The sequence below is a fragment of the Anoplopoma fimbria genome, chromosome 5 (assembly GCF_027596085.1).
Source record: "Anoplopoma fimbria isolate UVic2021 breed Golden Eagle Sablefish chromosome 5, Afim_UVic_2022, whole genome shotgun sequence".
NCBI classification, from domain to species: Eukaryota; Metazoa; Chordata; class Actinopteri; order Perciformes; family Anoplopomatidae; genus Anoplopoma; species Anoplopoma fimbria.
Genome location: NC_072453.1, coordinates 10,735,576 through 10,755,421, shown reverse-complemented (window position 1 = coordinate 10,755,421; position 19,846 = coordinate 10,735,576). Strand labels below are relative to the sequence as shown.

Genomic DNA, 19,846 nt, shown 5'->3' with positions numbered 1-19,846 from the left:
TGGTCAATTTGTGTCTCTGTGTTCGTTTCGTCTCTGTGGTCATTGTCTATCTTTTTGTAGTAATTTTGCGTCTCTTTGGAGTCATTTTGCAATTATTTGTGGTTGTTTAGTCTCTTTGCAGTCGTTTTGTGGCTCTCTGTTGTCATTCTGTGTATCTTTGCAGCTATTCGCATGTCTTTGTAGTGGTTTTACGTTTCTTTGCAGTCGTTTGTGGATCTTAGTATTTGTCTTGTGTCAAATGTTCCGTAAACGTAGGTGTTTTCCTTAAAGAAAGAAAAAACACATTTTTTAAGACTGAGAAAATGACAACATGAGCCACATTGAGGTGTTTGCCGTGTGTGCGTTTCTGCATTGTTGGATCGTATATTTTCCTCTTACTTCCAGTGATGAGTGTGCAAACAAAGGCTTCCAAAATGTTTCATATATTACAGATAAGGTGAAACATGAGCTACCAAACACTGTTTGAGACAAAATATATTAATGTTTTATCAGTATTAGCCACTGTTATTGCAGTATAAGCTGAAAGGAACAAAACATCTTAAAACATTCAGTTTTAATAAAGAAAAATCTTCCTGCGTTAAAAGTTAATACCCAGAGCTCGTTAAAAAACACTCAGAAACCACACTGGACTCTCTGCGCACAAATCAATAAAAATCCAACAGAGTAATGAAAACAAACCCAAGCTCTCAACTAAATGCAAAGAGAGTACAATGTGTGATATTTCAATATTCACACACACACACACACACACACACACACACACACACACACACACACACACACACACACACACACACACACACACACACACACACACACACATACACACACTCCTCTATGATATATATGTTATGTGAGCGAGCAGTCAGTCAGGTTTTTCCAGCAGCATGATTAGAATGCTGGTTGTGCAAGTGGTCTATATAACTCAAATGTTAATCTTCAATAAAGGGCTATGTGTGCTTCAAACTGAGGGCTTCTTAGATTGAGTCTGATTCTCTCTCCCGCCACTAAACCTCTCTGACTTCAGCATTACACTTTTGTAACTTTCTGAAACAGACAAAGGCACTTAAGTAAAGTAGACTGAATTATTTTTCACAATACGACTTTAGTCACTTTTGTGTTCGTGCAGATGAGAAACACTTTAAAATGCCTGCAAGGGAAAGTCGATAGACAAAATGAACCAAAAGATGACAACAAACAGGACACAGAAAAACTACAGCCTGCTCAACTGATACAAAGACAAAATATTTTCATCTGATTTTCTTTTGTCACTGAACAAAACCCATTTGACTTGTCAGTTCTTCCTTCACACCTACAGTGTCCCTCATGTTCTTTACACCTTATCTCTACATGCGCACACAGCGCTGGGCGTCTCCTACAAGTATTTGCGTGCGGATGGTGGACACAAATTGCTGCCGTGAGACAAATAACTTTGTTTTTGGACAGTTTTAATTACAACAATCAAGTTTATTCAGAGAGGACTCCTGCTGTGTGAGAGCGGGGAAAAGAAAATGACAAAAGGAACGTACTGTTCTGCAGACAAAGGAACACATGTAGATGCAGATAAAAGGGAAACGTTTTGGGGTTGTTGAATTAGAAAATCTGTACAAACGTATTCTCAGCAGCTCCTTTAGGCTGCAGTTATCATCACACATCACGTTATATGGAAGTGTTGGGAGACAACATCCCATTAGAGAGTTTTACCAGTAGATTTAAATAAAATTGCAATCAATCACAGTGTAGCCCCGCCCTTAAGCATACCCTGCTTTATGGTCTATTTGACTCTAAATGGACCATCGTTTAATGAATTTGCAATCTTTTTGTTGTTTTTGTTGTCGAAAGGCAATCACTGAATGAGTGCGATCATTAGCTTAACACAAACCAGGAACTGTCCGCTTATTAATGGTTAATAGTACAGTTAAAGTTTATGAAAACAACTTACGCAAAATCTCAAGTACCGCATATATGCTCCTGCTGTTTTCTGTTCCGATGATGGTAACTACGATTGATGAAGTCATAGAGCTCCGAGTGTCCAGCAAAAGACATCACAATGAGAAAAATTGCTAATGACTCTCTACCGACAAAAACATGAGTTAAAAACCAACATTTCCGTGGTTTCCAGCAGTCAGTGAACGTCTCTGAATGGCCGAGCAGAACACCGCTGACTGAACCAGAATACCAAACACATCATCAGAACATGTTTTCTTCTCCATCTCACACACACACCAGTAGTTCTATACTTGTGAGGACCGTCATGGACAGAAAACATTCCTCACCTCTAACCCCAACTTTAACCCGAAACATAATTCTGCAACAGCCTGCAGTGGGCCGGTGTGGTTGTACTGGTGAGGAGAATCGGGTGGTGTCACAGCGACACCGCATGCTGAGAAAAACTCAACATGATGCTTTAGCTTGTTACAGCAAGTGTCTGTGTTTGTGTGTCTGTTTCAATCTGACAGAGAAAAAGAGTACAGCCAATTGTACAACGTGCACTTGGCAGATGAGAGAGCGAGAGAGGTTGTGTGTGTGTGTGTGTGTGTGTGTGTGTGTGTGTGTGTGTGTGTGTGTGTGTGTGTGTGTGTGTGTGTGTGTGTGTGTGTGTGTGTGTGTGTGTGTGTGTGTGTGTGTGTGTGTTGTGAATATCTGAGTGGAGGAGAGGCAAAGGAGCTGAAAAATAAATGTATTGACTGAATGACAGAAAAGAGGGAATGTAGCAGAAAGATGAAGACAGAAATCTGCTCGCCATTAAAAAATTAATTTCAAGCCAGCAGGCCATGCCTAAAGCGAGTCTGGCTTTCAATGATTCATTTATGTTTACACCAATCCCACAGGAGTGTGTGTGTGTGTGTGTGTGTGTGTGTGTGTGTGTGTGTGTGTGTGTGTGTGTGTGTGTGTGTGTGTGTGTGTGTGTGTGTGTGTGTGTGTGTGTGTGTGTGTGTGTGTGTGTGTATCATTATAGCCGATGGCAGCTTAGTTACAGTGAAACGACATAAAGAGCTTCTCTTTATGGATGATACGTTGTAGATACGTTGCACTGATTTAAAAGGTTAAAAGGGAAACTTTGTATCGTTGCAATGTGGGTGATACTTTGTGCAAAATATACAATGTTCGGGTAGTCGACCATTGCAACATTACACAAATAAAATAACAACACAAATAAAATAACAAATAAAAATAACAAATAAATCAAAGTTTCCCTTTGAGCCTGGCAATATTTAATATTTGAAGAGAGAAAGTGCATTCGTTGGGGATTATTTTCAGCGGCGGATTAATACACACTTGGTTAATTTGTGGCAGCAGGACGGTGTATGTTGGACTGAGTGAAAATAAACTACAGTGTGTGTGTTCATGTTAACAAAGGAACATGTGACCCAGTGCAACAGTGAGACTCATTAGTGTGTTTTTAATGGAGCTATATGGCACAACATACGTTTGAGTCCAAACAAAAAGAAAAATGACAGATGAAGTATATTTGTTTTTTCCTTGAAAGTCTTTAAAAAAAGTACTTTTTTTACTGCACAACAGAAATGTAAAGGAAAAAACCTGCTTCTATGACTTATTTTCGAGCCAAACAACTGTTTCAGAATCTTTCCACTAAATGTTATTGAGGTTGAGTTAACCTGCAAACTATCAACCAGAGCCAGAACATATCCTCTATATTGGAAGTAAATTGGAAGCAGAATGGGTGGAGAACTCTTGTTAATTCTGGTTAGATAATATTTTGTCATTCAGCACCAGGAGCTGTCCACAGTCTGACCTGTTCAAACAATCTCTACATGCAGGGCAGAGATATGAAGCCTAAGGGTCATTTTCATTGGGATAAAACTTAACATTTATACAGTTAAATCTACAGTCAATTTGGGAAAAGTATTGAAATGATTTTCCATCTATGCATCCATTCCACCGCTGCTTATCTAGAATTCTCCAGCTCCAGCTCTCTTTTTAATCATTCTTGACACAACTCTCTGCTGTTTCTTTATGCGAACAACTCAACGTATCCTCATTCAAAAGCTTGTATGATATCTAACGGTATCTAGGTTACTCACTTTTTTGTGCATTTTCCGACAAAAGTCAAGCAACATGTTGACTTTTGTCGGAAACTGGCTATACTTTTCATTCATGATTTCGTAGATAACCCACAAAATTGTCTACGAAATCCGGCACATCATGTTTTTGTGGGTTGAGCAACGAATGCTGGATGAGTCATGGCTTTGTGTGTGAAGTAGCAGATTAGGGTCCGTGGTTTTTGGAACGACCCATTCAACAATCACACATGGGTGTATTTCAGGTGTCCTCACACGTTTGGCCATACAGTGTAGCTGCAGTGTGATTCTGTTCTGGCTGATGTATTTTTTATATGTTTTGCCTCACCTCTATATATGTTCTCCCTCCGTGTTTTCTCCTCCAAACATTCCTCTCAGTCTGTCCTCGCTGGTGCAACCATTCAGTCTTTTGCAGGAAGTTGGAGAACTCCCTCAACTGTGCTGCTCTTCTTTTTCTTCTTTGTCAGTGTGTCTTTCTGTCCGTCCATTGCTCTGTCTGGCCAGGCTCTCTCTCTTCTAAACCGCGGACAGGCAGCAGCCTCTTTTTTTGTTCTCTGCACATAAAGCTCCATGTGGGACAGATTTCAGCACTGCATGTTAAATTATTGATGAAGCGTCCCTTTCCTCTTCTCCTCTCTCCCCTGAGGCTTGGTGCTGTGGGACGCTGGGAGAAAACCAAAATCTCTGAGGACTCCCTCTGCATCCCGACACGCAGCAGTGCGACTGCAGGTACCGACGGCTTTATCTGGCCCTTACATGACAGCACACACTCCCAAATACACAGGATGTACTGTGGAGCAGAAAATAAACTTTACAAGGCTGAATGATCTCTGAGGGATGAATTCATCCCTTTCTAAAAAGGTACTCACTGACACAAAATCACAACACACACACACGCACACATGACTTAATAATTTGGCAGGATGAGTTGATGTCTAAAGTACCAACAGGGGCCCCTAGAGGCTGAAAACGTTGTTACACCTAATAAAGAGTTAGCAGAAATACTAGTGTTCCATAAAACAACCTCAAATCAAGCTTCACTTACTGGCTTTTTTTTATCCAGAGCTTTCAGTCTTCATCTGTGATCCATATTATAGTTTTTGGATCACGTAAGCTCAGTAGTTTCTATGATTAAATCCACAGCACTTTAAAGGATATTCCTTCAAAGTTCATCATTGACTTTAAAACTGTTTGACAAAACAAACCCAACTCAAGGTCCACTCACCAGCTATTTCTGGAGCTTTCAACCAGTCTTCAGCAGTCCTGAAAATGCTAGTTAAATTAAGTTAGGGCACAAATTAGATTTGTTTCATTATTACTTAACTTCATTCAAGTTAAAATGTACTGAATAGTATGTATGAATGTATGTGAATTAAGAAGGAACTTACAGAGATAATAAAAAGGTTCATAATATGCAGTGGAGTCCGTCTCAAAACACATTTATTTATTCATTACTTATATATTTACTTAAGTAGCTCAATTTCATATTTATTTATTGTGAATTTGAAGCGTTTCATCCATGTGCCACTCTTCGGTGTTTGTCCTCTCTGAAAGTACCAGAAGACTTTTGATGCACATGAGCTTTAGTTTGTGGCTGTTTGAATTTATTACTATCATATAGTATACAGAACTGTTCGAAAACTATTAATTAGCTCTTCGTCACCCACAGAGAGGGAAGTACAAGACATCACCTAGAGAAATCTTTAATTGGAGTAAAAACCTGCATGTTCTCGGCACCCCATGGAATATGGAATATGTTTTTAATAATTTATGTTAAGTTCCCGTTTTTGGATGGATTTCAGTCCAGTATATTTGTAAAGCCCAATATCCTAATAAATGTTGGAAATGTTTTACAGGGCTACAACAGTAACGGTTTCATCCAACCAACCTTCAACAAAGAAAAACTGTAATTTTTAGATTCATTTAAATGTATGAGCATTCTCAACTCACATGTTTTCTTTAAAATGTAGTTTGAAAACCTATTGGAGAATGCAGTTATAAGTTAGAAACACTTTCATTTAAAATGTGTGTAATTCACATTGTGATTATGAATAATCTTTAGATTTATTAATTATTTATTTAATTTCAGTACTAACTTTGCCACTTAAAGAATTTGATTGAGTGAGATATTATGTTTTATTTTATGTTTTATGTATGTTTTTGTAACTGATCTGGCAGCAAATCTTTTTTAACATGTGTATATAAATTATATAATGAGCTCTACCTCAACCACTAAAATGCTGCTTATATTTTAAGTCATCAATTATAAAAATATACAACACTTTTTTATTATTATTTTTCATATTTTTAAATATATACTTATACATCACTATACTGGTAGTACTTTTACTTAAAAAGGCCTTGTGTGTACTGAATACCCTTCAACTCACTCCTTCCTTTCCAAAAGTTATGGTATGGATGGCTCAGAGGCCATCCATACCATAACATACCATACCATAACCATAATAACACTTTGATTCAGACGGAGACTCACGTTAACGCAGTTTCACAAGCATGTCGGAGAATCACGGTGGCCTTCATGTAAACTAAATAACATAAAGGTCTCTCTCTAGAGACAGTGTTTGGTTTGTCCGTTCTGGACTGCTGTAGAAACACGGTGGACTCCATGAAGACGACCTGCTCCATTTGTAGATATGAAGGACTCATTCTAAGCCAATGAAAACACAGATATTCTTATTTTAAGATCGTAATCCACCAATGAAAACATATATATGAATATTATATTCCATTTCTGGTAATAGATCCCTGAAATATTACACACTGGTCCTTTAACTAAAACTTTGCTTTGCCGGACTTTTACCTTATGGAACAATTTAGTTGTTGTGTGGGTGTGCGTGTGTGTGGGTGTGTGTGTGCGTGTGTGTGGGTGTGGTGTGTGGTGTGTGTGTGTGCGTGTGTGTGGGTGTGTGTGTGTGTGTGTGTGCGTGTGTGTGGGTGTGTGTGTGGTCCCTGCTGGGTATTAAAAGTGGAACAGCAGCTGGTTTGAGCTGCTGTCTCAGTCTGTCAGTCCCGTTATTAGACAACGCTGCCTAACTAACAAACTGCTGTGCTGTTTACTGCCACAGGGGGATTCAGACGACACACACACACACACACAAACGGAAAAGTTGCAACAACACAATGTAAAATGACTCCAGGAGGTAAAAGTCCGGCAAAGCAAAGTTTTATGTTGATGATGCTCATGTATTTTAACGGATTATCAGAACCGTTTATCAACTCATCAGAACCAGGAGTTGGTTTTAGCTTAAAGGTCACATGTTTACAGCCAGAGTTCCCTTAAACAGGACAGTCAGCTGCATCATCTCTGTGTAATAAAGAAACGGTTAGATCTTTACAACCTAGGATGTAAATGAGAGAGGTGGAGCAGTGAGGGAGACTTCTTCAGTCTATGAATAATGGAGCATTCAGGAAAACGCTTTGACAGCACGTCAAAACATGTCATTTTGAATTCTCCAAAAAAGAAGTTTGGCTTCGACTGCTGAAGAAATAGCAGCTTCCTTCTCCGTCACCCTGACAGACATGTGACCGGCCGAGGCAGAGGAACAGCTGTCAATCACAGCTTCTCTACAGTATAAAGTCAGTGAACACAACGGAGGCTGAGACGGACCAGAGGCTGCAGTCTGGAAAACTGTCTCATCATAAAGACCTCAAGGGCTTCACCATAGAAAACATACTGCACAGCAAACTGGAATTAAGACTTCTCTCTCTGCAGGTTGATCTTTTTAACAAAAGCATTGTTAAATCATCTGTGAAGAATCAGATTAAACACTGACTGAGGTCTCGTGATTTAATGGAAGACATTTCTGTTTAGATAAATCAAATCATGTCTGTAATCTAAATTTTTGATGTTGTAGAGTCTGAAAATGAGACCAAAAAGGAGCGAAACTTGACAGAGGAAGACAAAAGAAAAATGCACTGAAAGACAACATGTACTGTTAAAGTTAATGAGATCCCTAACTATGAATGTGTCACCCAGGAGGCAACCTCCGGTTCTGTCAAGTGGAGCCAAAGCTTCATGTCTTAAAGCTGCATTCTCTCTAATGTCCAGCAGGGGGCGACTCCTCTGGTTGTATAGAAGTCTATGAGAAAATGACTCTACTTCTCTCTTGATTTATTCCCTCAGTAAACATTGTAAACATGAGTTTATGGTCTCAATCTCTAGTTTCAAGTCTTCTTCAATACAGCATGATGTTCATTTAGTAAATTATGCTCCATTTATAGTCAAATAGACCATAAAGCAGGGTATGCTTTAGGGCGGGGCTACACACTGAGTCTATGGTGTCACCCAACTTCTGAAACTAAATCTGGGCCCCAAGCAAAAACTTACAAAATTCAGCTTTGATGACAATTTTAAATGATAAACATCGTTCCTTCGTCTCTGTGGAAATCTGTCACTCAAACCAATTTAAAACCGGTTCACCTTGTCCTTATAAATCTGCACATCTCTTCCTTCGTTTGTGACTACAGGTTTTTAAATCAAATGTAACATTTCTGTCCGTCTGAGCTTCTGGTTCCAACAACATCGAAGCTTTAGCTCTCATCTGTCGAGTCGAGGCCCAATTGGTCACCAAGCAGCCGTTGGCCTTCTGTCGCCATAAAAAAAAACATCACAAGTGTACGGATGCAGACACCCACAGGTGCTCCTACACAGGGATGACCCCCGAGGCTGTTCAGCCCAACACACTGAATTACACTCCGCCAGTCCACAGCACACTTTAATGAGTCGGTGCTGTATAATTTAGCAGACATCTGAGCGTGTGTGTGTCAGTCTGTGCATTGCATATTCACAAACCAGTTGTCAACTTGTGTTGCGGTTACCTTTCCTAACGAACAAAAAAAACAAACATGAAACTTTCAATATGGAGCTGCATATTGAAACAAACCAAGCAGAAGTGTTGACACTTTTCAGAGGAAGTCTCAAAGAAATGACCTCTTCCATTAAAGGCAATACTAATACATTTCTCATCTGCATTATTTCCAGAATTGTATGTGTAGATCTGTGACTGAAATGTCTGACTTCCTGGAGTCATCCATACCGGGTAAAACTAACTATAGGTTATAGAAAGTAAAAAAAAATGAGCTGCAGAAGCAAAAAGCTTGAAGGGAAACATCACGCCAGTAGCTGCAGCCGAGCGCTCATGGGAGTTTTTACTTATTACTTTTTATAATAAGTGTTTTTCCATTTTACATGTTCATTCAACACCAACAGTATTGATTTATTTCAAATTAAACAGAAACACCTGAGTCACATTAATGTGTTTTGCTGTTGTTTCCATCTCTGCTGATGCTGCTTCACTTCATTTAAGTTTTATAGTTGTTTTTACTTATAAAATGTATCTCTGAATTTATATACTGTTTGTTATTTTTATTTTGACTTATTAGAAGGAAAAAACTTTAAAATGTCAAATGTTTCTTGAACAATTTATATATCTGTAAAGTGAAGTGATCAGTCAGGACATGGTATCATACTTTTAAATGTGTCTCAATACTGTCCTGGATGCTGTGCATAATGTCCATCTCCAGACTATAATAGAGGGATTTCTATATCACATCAACTTCCTTCATAAGTGGAGTCAAGCCGACTCCCAGCTGTTCGACTTCAGCCTCTCTTTTTTTGAGGCCTCCTCCTCCAGCTGCAAACAGGTCCTCTCATGTTCTCTGGAAGCAAACAGCAGCTCATCTCAAACAAGTGTTCCTCTTAGTGATCTCACAAACACTTCTCTGTTCCCATCACACAAAACAGCACTGCTGCACTCAAATACAAATTTAGATCTCACAAAAAAAAAAAAAAATTGTTACCTCGGTTCTCCATCTCCGTATTATTCCTGCTTCTCTTTTCCTCAGAAAACACACACACACTCAGACACACACAGTTAGTTTTACCCGGCAATCAGCATCTCATTCACAGCTGGAGTCTGGCAGCAGGTAACACACACACACACACACACACACACACACACACACACACACACACACACACACACACACACACACACACACACACACACACACACACACACACACAGCTTCATGCTCGTCAGCAGTGCTGCTCTCAGCTTCCCTGCTGTCTTTAACTAACCTTCAGCAGGAATGCAGAGCTCTGAGAATCGATCACACGCTGCGTACACAAACTCACATGAAGGAGAGAGGGAAATAGTGCTCACATGTACCCAGGTATGAATGACTCCAGTGGGAATCAAACCCACAACCAGTGCCTTGTTCTGCCATTTGAGCCACACAGGACCAAAGAGAAAGAGAGAGAAAAAGGAGGTAATGGGATTGCACAACCTCCCGGTTAAACCCTGAAATCCCTTAATAGGCGCAGTGTTTGCTGTGTCATCTGTTTACTGAGTAGTGAACCATACAAGCCTCTGGATGCCTGTTTCAATACACACACACACACACACACACACACACACACACACACACACACACACACACACACACACACACACACACACACACACACACACGTCCATAGTTCTAATGAGAGTGTTTGCGGTTGGATTTAAGGTGATTAATTAGCAGAGAGGCTAACGAGTCCGCACGGTGGGAGTGAACACGTGGCTAGACGAACAACAGTGTGTGTGTGTGTGTGTGTGTGTGTGTGTGTGTGTGTGTGTGTGTGTGTGTGTGTGTGCAGTTAAATGTTAATTCTGAAAACTAACAAACATATATTTCTCACATTCAAGATGAGTTATTATCTGGGTTTTTTTAATTAAACTCAGTCATCTAACCTTGAAGGCCGTATCCATGTTGAGTTACAAAGATGACGTCCGTGTTACCAAGGTCACAGACACAAAGTCCAATTCTCCAATGGAGATTAAGGTCTGAGTCATCAAGGTCTAATCCAGCTCCCAAACCTCAAATAAACGTAACAAAAGTCATGACAGAGACACAAAGGTCCTCTCTGAGTCTGGAAATGGAAAGTTGGAGTCTCTGAGGTCATGACTGGGAGACACCGATTCACCATCCACGTTATCAAGGTCAAATTTAAGATTCAAATACAATCAGCAAACCTTAGATTAAAGTCACAAATGTCACCTCTAAGTATAAGATATGACTCGAAACACTTCTTGTTGAATAACAGAAACAGAAACACAAGTTGATCTTGAGACATGATCATTTAATAAGGACACATACACATCTTGTAAAAACTAGAGAATACGTGCAAAACACACACACACATTTTAAATGCTTTATTTGAATCCATTAATTACAATTCAGACTGGATGTGTTACAGCTGTTTACCTAGAAAATCTTACTAAATATCTTCATCACTAATCTACATTAACTCAGCTCTGCAGTTAAACGTGTCTCATGTATTAACTCTGAGGAAGCAGCGCCCTCTACTGACCAATAACTGCACTTTATTGAATCCACACTGGACACTTTGGTGTGTGTGTGTTCATATGTCTCCCAAACACACACACACACACACACACACACACACACACACACACACACACACACACACACACAGGCACACCACCAGTTTAATTCAACTCTTCAATCTTTATCGGCACAAAGGTTAATAAACAATATTGACAAAAACTTCAGGAAAATATATATTATCTGTTAAAGAATATATAATATAATGTTAATTGATTCTTCTTTTGTGCTTGCCTGTGTGTGCGTGTATCTTAAATACAATCTATTTAAGATGAGATAGAACTACATTCATATGCATAAATGTGTATGTGTGTCATACAATTCAATATTTTAAACCAGATTTTAGATGGATATTGGACATAGAAATAATTCTTAAATCATGAAAATGATTCGTGCTGTTTTTTTATTCTAATGTTGAACTATTAATACTCTGTGTGAAACAGCCTTGAACTGTTGATATGCTGCTGCAAACAGCAACCGGATTCAGCTGCTGTTGCTAGGCAACCAGAGGAAACATAGGCCATAGAGGAACATGGTGGACAGCCGTGCTGGAGGGAAAGACATCTGAGACGAAGTGAAAACAGAATATTGATGTAACATTGAAATACAACAACAAACTTTAAATTTATTTTTAAGCAGCAATTTTTGTATTGTCATTTATAACAACAACTGTGGGGTGAAGGAGAAGAGCTTTAATAAATACTTTACATGATATACCAAATCATTTCATCTGTTTTAGATTTTTTTGGTGGTAACAGCTCTTTTCAATAGAAATCAACCTGAAAGTGAGACTTGAATGTCTTTTTTTTTCTTTTGGCAAAGTCACCATCAAAAGGTAATTTGCTCAAGAGAAATGTTTCTGAAAACCTTGTTGGTGCATTCAAGGACCATTTGACCGATTTGTGATGAAAGAGACATTTTTTTTACTGCAAGAAATGTTTTGATTCTCTTTGAGTTTGAACATTCAAACTTAATCACTTTACAATACTGTCCTGATTTCTAAATTGACATGCTTTTTTTACTGCAAGAAATGTTTTGATTCTCTTTGAGTTTGAACATTCAAACTTAATCACTTTACAATACTTCTTCTTCTTCTTCTTCTTCTTCTTCTTCTTCTTCTTCTTCTTCTTCTTCTTCTTCTTCTTCTTCTTCTTCTTCTTCTTCTTCTTCTTCTGTGGTTTCTTCCTTTTTCCCCTTTAAAGGGTGCGAGGATTCAAGGGTCGAAGGATTTGGGATGTTGATGCTGTACATTTCCCTGATTTGAATGAAAAATAAGTGAAGGCTAAACCATAACGCTAACAATAACAATGCAGATCTGCAAAGTGTCCATTTCTAGTACAGTGGAGGTATGAGCTCTCGGGGTGATTTCTGTTTGACAGATGTATTTGCATCACGTAGATTCACCTTGAACTTCCATCTTCCTCTTCTTCTGCTTTGTTCAGATACACAGTGAGTCTCACATAAATGGAAAAGTGAGAGTAGTAAATAATGATTTAGCTCCTCATCCTCTGGCCTGTCTCCCTCCCTCCCTCCCTCCCTTCCTCCAGGCAGTATTTATAATCCGACCTGACATTTCTGACGTCTCCTCTGCCTCCCGCCTCGTGCATCCATAATTAATTGTCAGTCGGCGGGGGGGTCATGCGGGAGCAGAGTCAGCCGGGCAGAAAAACAGGTAGAGGTCAGAGGGTCAAGTTAGCGCGGTGAGGAAAACAAACCCGAAAGGATGATCTGACAGCCGAGGAAACCAGGAGAGACACGGAGCTCAGAGTAGCAGGGCGCAGGTTCGAAACCCGAGAGAGACACCAAACCAGATCCGGCAGCTGGGACGAGATGCAACAAGAGGGTGTGACCCACGAAAAGGATGTGAGGATACGCGTTTCTGATTGGCTGACAGGTGTCTGAACATCTAAATATTAACCCAATTAGTCCACTCTGTTTGTCTCCAGAGCTTTCAACCACATGTCAATATCTCACTGTTGGATTTTTATTGGAGAGAGTTCTGCTCAGTTGTCATGGAAACACACACACACACACACACACACACACACACACACACACACACACACACACACACACACACACACACACAGCTGGCCTAATCAATGATTAGTAATTGGACCTGCAGGGAGAGAGAGCAGCAGGTCCTGTGATGTATGGTGAAACAAATGACTGTGTGTGTGTGTGTGTGTGTGTGTGTGTGTGTGTGTGTGTGTGTGTGTGTGTGTGTGTGTGTGTGTGTGTGTGTCTAAAGGGAGATACAATGAGGGAGGAAGGAAGGATCACTGGTGTGAAATGAGACAAATTAGTGTGTCCAGGGCTTTGTGTGTGTGTGTGTGTGTGTGTGTGTGTGTGTGTGTGTGTGTGTGTGTGTGTGTGTGTGTGTGTGTGTGCGTGTTCTTTCTTGTGTGTGGCCGTTCTTCCATGTTTTTGAGTGTATGGTCATTGATCTATGTGTGTTCTGTGTGTGTGTGTGTGTTTTGTTCCTGCCTCATCACAAAGAGTCTTTTAGAGGCCTGACAGTCGGCTCTCATTGGGCCGTGTGTTTACGAATGTCACCTGTAGTTTTTTTCGGTTCGGCTGATTCAGCATGTGGAATCAAAGAGAGAGAGAGAGAGAGAGAGATAGAGAGAGAGAGAGCTCTCTGATTGGCTCTTCGGGCTGATGGTTTTATTCATTTGGGGAGTTTTTCCTTATAGTTCTTACCTTTTGCCTTTTTTCAGCGAACAAAACGCTACATGCTGAAAAGCATAAAGCAACTGCAACTGTTCATTTGTATTCCAAGCAAATAAGGAGACAATCCCTGGACCCTCATCGATCACCTCTGTAAATCACACACACTGTGATCATGAATGGATTACTATACAGGCCTACTGGGAAAAGGCTCAGGGGCCCAAAGGAACACAAAACTAAAGCAAAGAGGCTCAAAATGACAAAGAGACCGACAACAACCACAAAGAGACACAAAATGACTGCAAAGAGACACCAAACATCTATAATGAGACAGAAAACAACCACAAAGAGACATGAAATGACTGCAAAGAGACACCAAACATCTATAATGAGACAGAAAACAACCACAAAGAGACACAAGGTGACAAAAAATAAATACAAAACCCCTTGCAGATGCATAACAACCACAAAGACACAAAATAAGAGGTCAGAAGGTTCCTGAAGGCCGGACCAGATCCAGTGTGATACAAGCTTTTTAAATCCTGCACTTCACTCAAGTGAAGTTTAATGTTAAGTTTGACATTTTTTTCTTTGGCTCCATGTCGACTCAGGACTCTGTGACTGAAGGATTCAAAGTAAGAAAATGATTAGTCTCCATGAAGACGCCGCATACTTTACTTTAATTCATTCTGCCTTCAGAAGGGAAATCCTGCTTGTTTGTATTATAACACGCAGAGATAACTTTCCTTATGAAATAGTTATTTGTTTCAAGACGTGAAATATTGGCTGATGGATTTTCAAGCAGATTAATTTTTCTCTCTGAAAACAGGGGGAAAAAAATTAAACATTTATCAGCTCGGTGGTCTGTGATGCAAGACGCTGAAATGAATCAAATATAAAAAATTGCAGACTTACTGACATCTAACCTGCCTCACATTAACACCCCTGAGAAACTCTGATTTTATTGATTTATGTTCTTACAGCAGGTTCTTGTTTGAAACACAGCAGACAGCATTGCGGGCAAAGCTGATAAAACTGATTCATTTATTAATATAATGCTGTGTCTTCCTGGCGGACATTGTTTTTATCCATCTATGGAAATAAACTTACTCTTTATTCTTTTTGGTAAAAGTTTTCGTTTAACTAGATTCCCTTAAGTGTCCATTTAGGATCGTGCTTATGATAGCGATCACTTTATTCAGCACTCTTTTAAGTCTTAGATCATTTTTTAATTCAATTCAAAAAAGGAAATTAATCTACAACCATTCACTATCCGTATTAAACTGGCTGAAACATCCAAACCCACCCCTGCGTCCATGGATGCGAGTTGAAAACCCATGTCTGTGTGGCCTCACTGGCTCAGCGGGGCTAGAAGGGGTTTGATCTGCAGCCTGTGTCGTCCTCTGGCTGCAACGAGCCGTTTCATTGGGTTTAATAAAGCGCAGCGCGTTAACAACCGAAGCCAAACCTCTCCTTTCAATCACCGGTCTGTTTGATTTCTATTTCTCAAGCAGAAGTCTGAATTCTGTTTGTTGTTCAGTCAATCATAAATCAATATAAACCTATATATGGTTATCAAATCCATGAAATAAAAGAAAACCAACTGTGAATGTCTCTACTTAAAGTTTTTTGTATCAAAGCCTCTCTCTATATATACCATGAACACAAAGACTGTAGTTTATTTTGACTCAATCACACAGCACCAAATGTGGATTAATCCGCCGCTGGAAATAGTCCCCAACAAATGCATGGCTTCCTCCTGTTTGAATCACGTTTGCTAAAAAAAAATACACTGAGCTGCTATTTTAGCGAAATCACTGAGCTTTTTATAAAAGTGAAACTATATTGGTGAGGTGTTTTTAAAAGTCTAACGTCATCAGTCTAACCAATAGGATGAAGATATATCCTTTAATCGATGATGGAGCTGTGATTTCAGACTGATTTAATATGTCTGACTGATAAAAATAGTATTTGTAGTTCTACATTGTGCAGATATCAGTGGAGATAAACGGCTGCCTTTAGAAGAAGCCCTACACAGCTGTAGGTGTCGCCTGTCACGGCGGTGTGAGGGTTTGATCCGCGGCCCGTGTCCGTCCGCTGGCTGCAATGAGCCGTTTCATTGGGTTTAATAAAGCGGAGCGTGCCAACAACTGTCATCCGAGCCGTGAAGCCAAACCTCCCCACGTGCTCCAGATCGGGGAGTAGAAAGAGAACCCCGACCCTGCAGCCTTCAGACAGCGAGGGTCCTCGTGGCCATAAGGAGTCCATTATGTCCCCCGTGAGTCACGCAGCCAATCTCCGCGCCACGCTGAGGCGTCTGTGAAGAACCGGCCCGGCAGAGAGCTGGCACGCGGCGGACAGGACACGCTGCTAAATCCCATTCGAGTCCGTCCAGAGGATGAGAGGCTGCCACGTTACTGTCAGTCATCACCGGGCTCTGAACCTCAGGGAGCCGCTGGGCTTTTTAATTAACCTTAAGAACAAGAATCACAGTGATGAGCTTAAAAAAAAATAAAGAGACAAATACCACACTTCACACGTGAACTACAGGCCTCAAATGGAACTTTATTCATAAAAAATGTAATAAATACAATTTAAAAAGTGCAGATTAAGGGGAAAGAAAAACTCTGCAGCAGATTGTTATGAAGCCACCAATGAAGGAAGAGTCAGGAAGTCAAGAGTTCCTTCAAACTCAACCCCATCATCCTCACAAACTTTGACCAAAACACACAAAATAAACTTATTTTCCCCAACATGAAGTCTCAAAGCCTGCTTCACTCTGCTGCCAATAACATCTTGAGGTGAAATGATGGGTCTTAATCTGTTTATTGTTTTGTTGGCCTAAAAATTGGTAAAATAACCATCTTGTGTAGGTTTTTTATTTCAAAAATGTAAACTCCCTACAGGTTTATTTAATGAAAAGCAGTAAATAAATAGAAAAAATTCAAAAAGGACATGAGTTTATTTTTCCTCATACTGAAATAAACAAAAATTTAAAACATTTTCTTCCAGATGGGTTTAGGGGTTAACATAGAATTGAGATCATTTTAAGGGATATCTCCATACGCAAGTTATGTGTCCATAACTTTTGTTATTTACTTTTCATATTCAACAGGTGGCGTTTTAAAATGTATAATTCATGAATGGAGGTTCGTAAAACATTAGTACACACACCTTCACATATTGCACTTGGAACTCATTTTGTTGCTATTTGCTGAATTCTTCAATGATCATTTTGATGGATAACTGAAGGTTAAATACAAACAAAAGTTTTTGGAACAGAAATAGTTTGGCACACGATAGGCAAAATATATATATATATATATATATATATATATATATAAATAATACAATAATATTTGAATGCTGTGTGTTCTGTGGTTTTAGTGTGTAGCTTTTTAGGATGATTTTAATGTTTGTAAATTGTCTTTGAGAACTTTTGAAAAGCGCTCTATAAATAAAATGTATTATTATTATTATTAGAATTGCGTCTAATATTCCAGTTTTCTATTTAAAGGCTATATATTAACTAGTTATTGTTAAGGAGATTTTGATTTCCATCATATTGTAATTCATGTATTCTCCTTTCATTTTACCATCACACCACCTCTCTCATCCTTCCTCTCCTCTCTCATCCATCCATCCTTCCTCCCTCTCCTCCTTCCTCTCCTCCTTCCTCTCTCCTTCCTCCCTCTCCTCTCATCCTTCCTCCCTTCCTCTCCTCTCATCCTCCTCTCCTCCTTCCTCTCATCCTCCTCCTCCTCCATCCTTCCTCATCTCCTCCTTTCTCCCTTCCTCTCCTCTCATCCTTCCTCCCTCCCTCCTCCTCTCTCCTTCCTCCCCTCTCTCCTCTCCCTCCTCCTCTCATCCTCATCCTCCTCCCATCTCTCCTTCCTCTCATCCCCTCCCTCCTCTCCTCTCATCCTCCTCCTCTCCTCTTCCTCCTTCCTCATCCTTCCTCTTCCTCTCTCCTCCCCTCCTCTCCTCCTCATCCTCCTCCCTTCCTCCTCTCATCCTTCCTCTCATCCTTCCTCTCCTCTCATCCTTCCTCCTCTCCCTCTCCCTCTCATCCTCCCCTCCTCTCCCTCTCCTCTCATCCTTCCTCCCTTCCTCTCATCTCATCCTCTCCTCTCATCCTTCCTCCCTCCCTCTCCTCTCATCCTTCCTCCCTCCCTCTCCTCTCATCCTTCCTCCCTCCCTCTCCTCTCATCCTTCCTCCTCCTCCTCCTCCTCCTCCTCCGCTGCTTGCTGCTTGGCCGCCTCCATGCATCGGCCCACAGCGGCGCACTGAGACGCCTCTAATCCTCTTTTGATGAACTTGGTTAATGGCCCTCCTGCAGCGGACGTTTGGCTGTGATCAATGGGCAGCACACGACCCTCTCCACGCCCCCGGAGACGCACGGCGCGCTCTCGTGTCTCCCATCTCCATAAATCCACCCATCAAAACAGTGGAGAAAGTTGAACTGCTGGGACTTTGCTGAAAGTTTAACACAGTGATGCCGCCGAGTAAAAGCTTCTTCGCGCCCTTCATCTCCGTGGCTCCACCGGGGCCAGAGCGCTCCAGACGCGGCTGCGACCACCGCGACGCTCCGTGCGCCGTCGTGGAGCTCCGGCTGGGCCCCGCCGGCGGCGCGCTGCACTACATCCAGCCGGACAAGTGCACTCTGGAGCGGGCGCAGAGACGGAGACGCCTGGCTGCCAACGCCCGGGAGAGGAGGAGGATGCTGGGGCTCAACGTCGCCTTCGACCGGCTGCGGAGCGTCATCCCCAACCTGGAGAGCGAGAAGAAGCTCTCCAAGTCGGAGACGCTGCAGATGGCACAGATTTACATCTCCACCCTCAGCGAGCTGCTGGAGGAGGAGGGCCCCTGTGGAGCCACGGCACCGACCTGCGCAACGAGACCCCCGGGGGCCACTGCTGCTGCTGCCGGAGAGCCGTCGGGCCAAGTCCGGGACTTTGACACCGGGAAGAGCAGCGGAGGCCCGGCGCGCACAGAGGAGAGGAGTTATAGCGAGGACACGTGGGGGAGGACGAGCGGGAACAAATGACTTTAACAAGAGTTTTTTTTTTTTTTTTTTTTTTTTTTAAATATGTAATTATTTGTTTACTACAAAGACATTAAGTTCTTCAATTTAATGCGATTTTTATCCAATTTACTGCCAAAAGAGTTTTGTATTTTTACATGTTTGTCTAAATCTGCACCTGTTGAGTTAAAAATATATTTTTCTTGCAAAATGAACTTCTGTTGTAATTTTTTTCCTTTTTAACTTGGGTGTTGGATCAAAGCTGCAGACCTGTTTTGCAATAAAAAAAAAAAAAAAAAAAAAAAAACCTAAATGAAAGAGAAAAACCTAAACCTAAAACCAAAGTTCAGGGGCGGATCATTCTGATTCTGAGAAATGATCATAATGAGCAGAATGTGAGGACAGAGAAAAGACAGGCGGAGCAGGAGAGTACTGAAAGTAGCAATTTTTATTATTTTAAAATTATATACAGGTAACCAAAGACATCAGTCAGCAAATTGGTACAAAGATCAAGTTTTCCTGCAGTTGGCTTATTAAGAAGCTCTCTGTCTGTCTGTCCAAAACAACAACACGACTGGGAGAAAAGGCTTTAGAAAATGAAAAATAGAGTCAGATTCAGAAAAGTAGAGTCTACCGGTCTAAATTTAAATTTAATCCCCCCCCCCCCCCAACAACCCTCCCCCCTCCCCCTTTACC

The 19,846-nt window shown here is 40.8% G+C and overlaps 1 protein-coding gene across 1 annotated transcript; it reads left to right on the top strand.

Moving 5' to 3' along the window:
• Positions 1 to 18,444: 18,444 nt before the first annotated feature.
• atoh1c (atonal bHLH transcription factor 1c) lies at positions 18,445 to 19,174 on the top strand. Its single transcript, XM_054599500.1, has one exon. The coding sequence runs from the start codon at positions 18,623 to 18,625 to the stop codon at positions 19,172 to 19,174; it is 552 nt and encodes a 183-aa protein (XP_054455475.1). The 5' UTR covers positions 18,445 to 18,622.
• Positions 19,175 to 19,846: the final 672 nt, after the last annotated feature.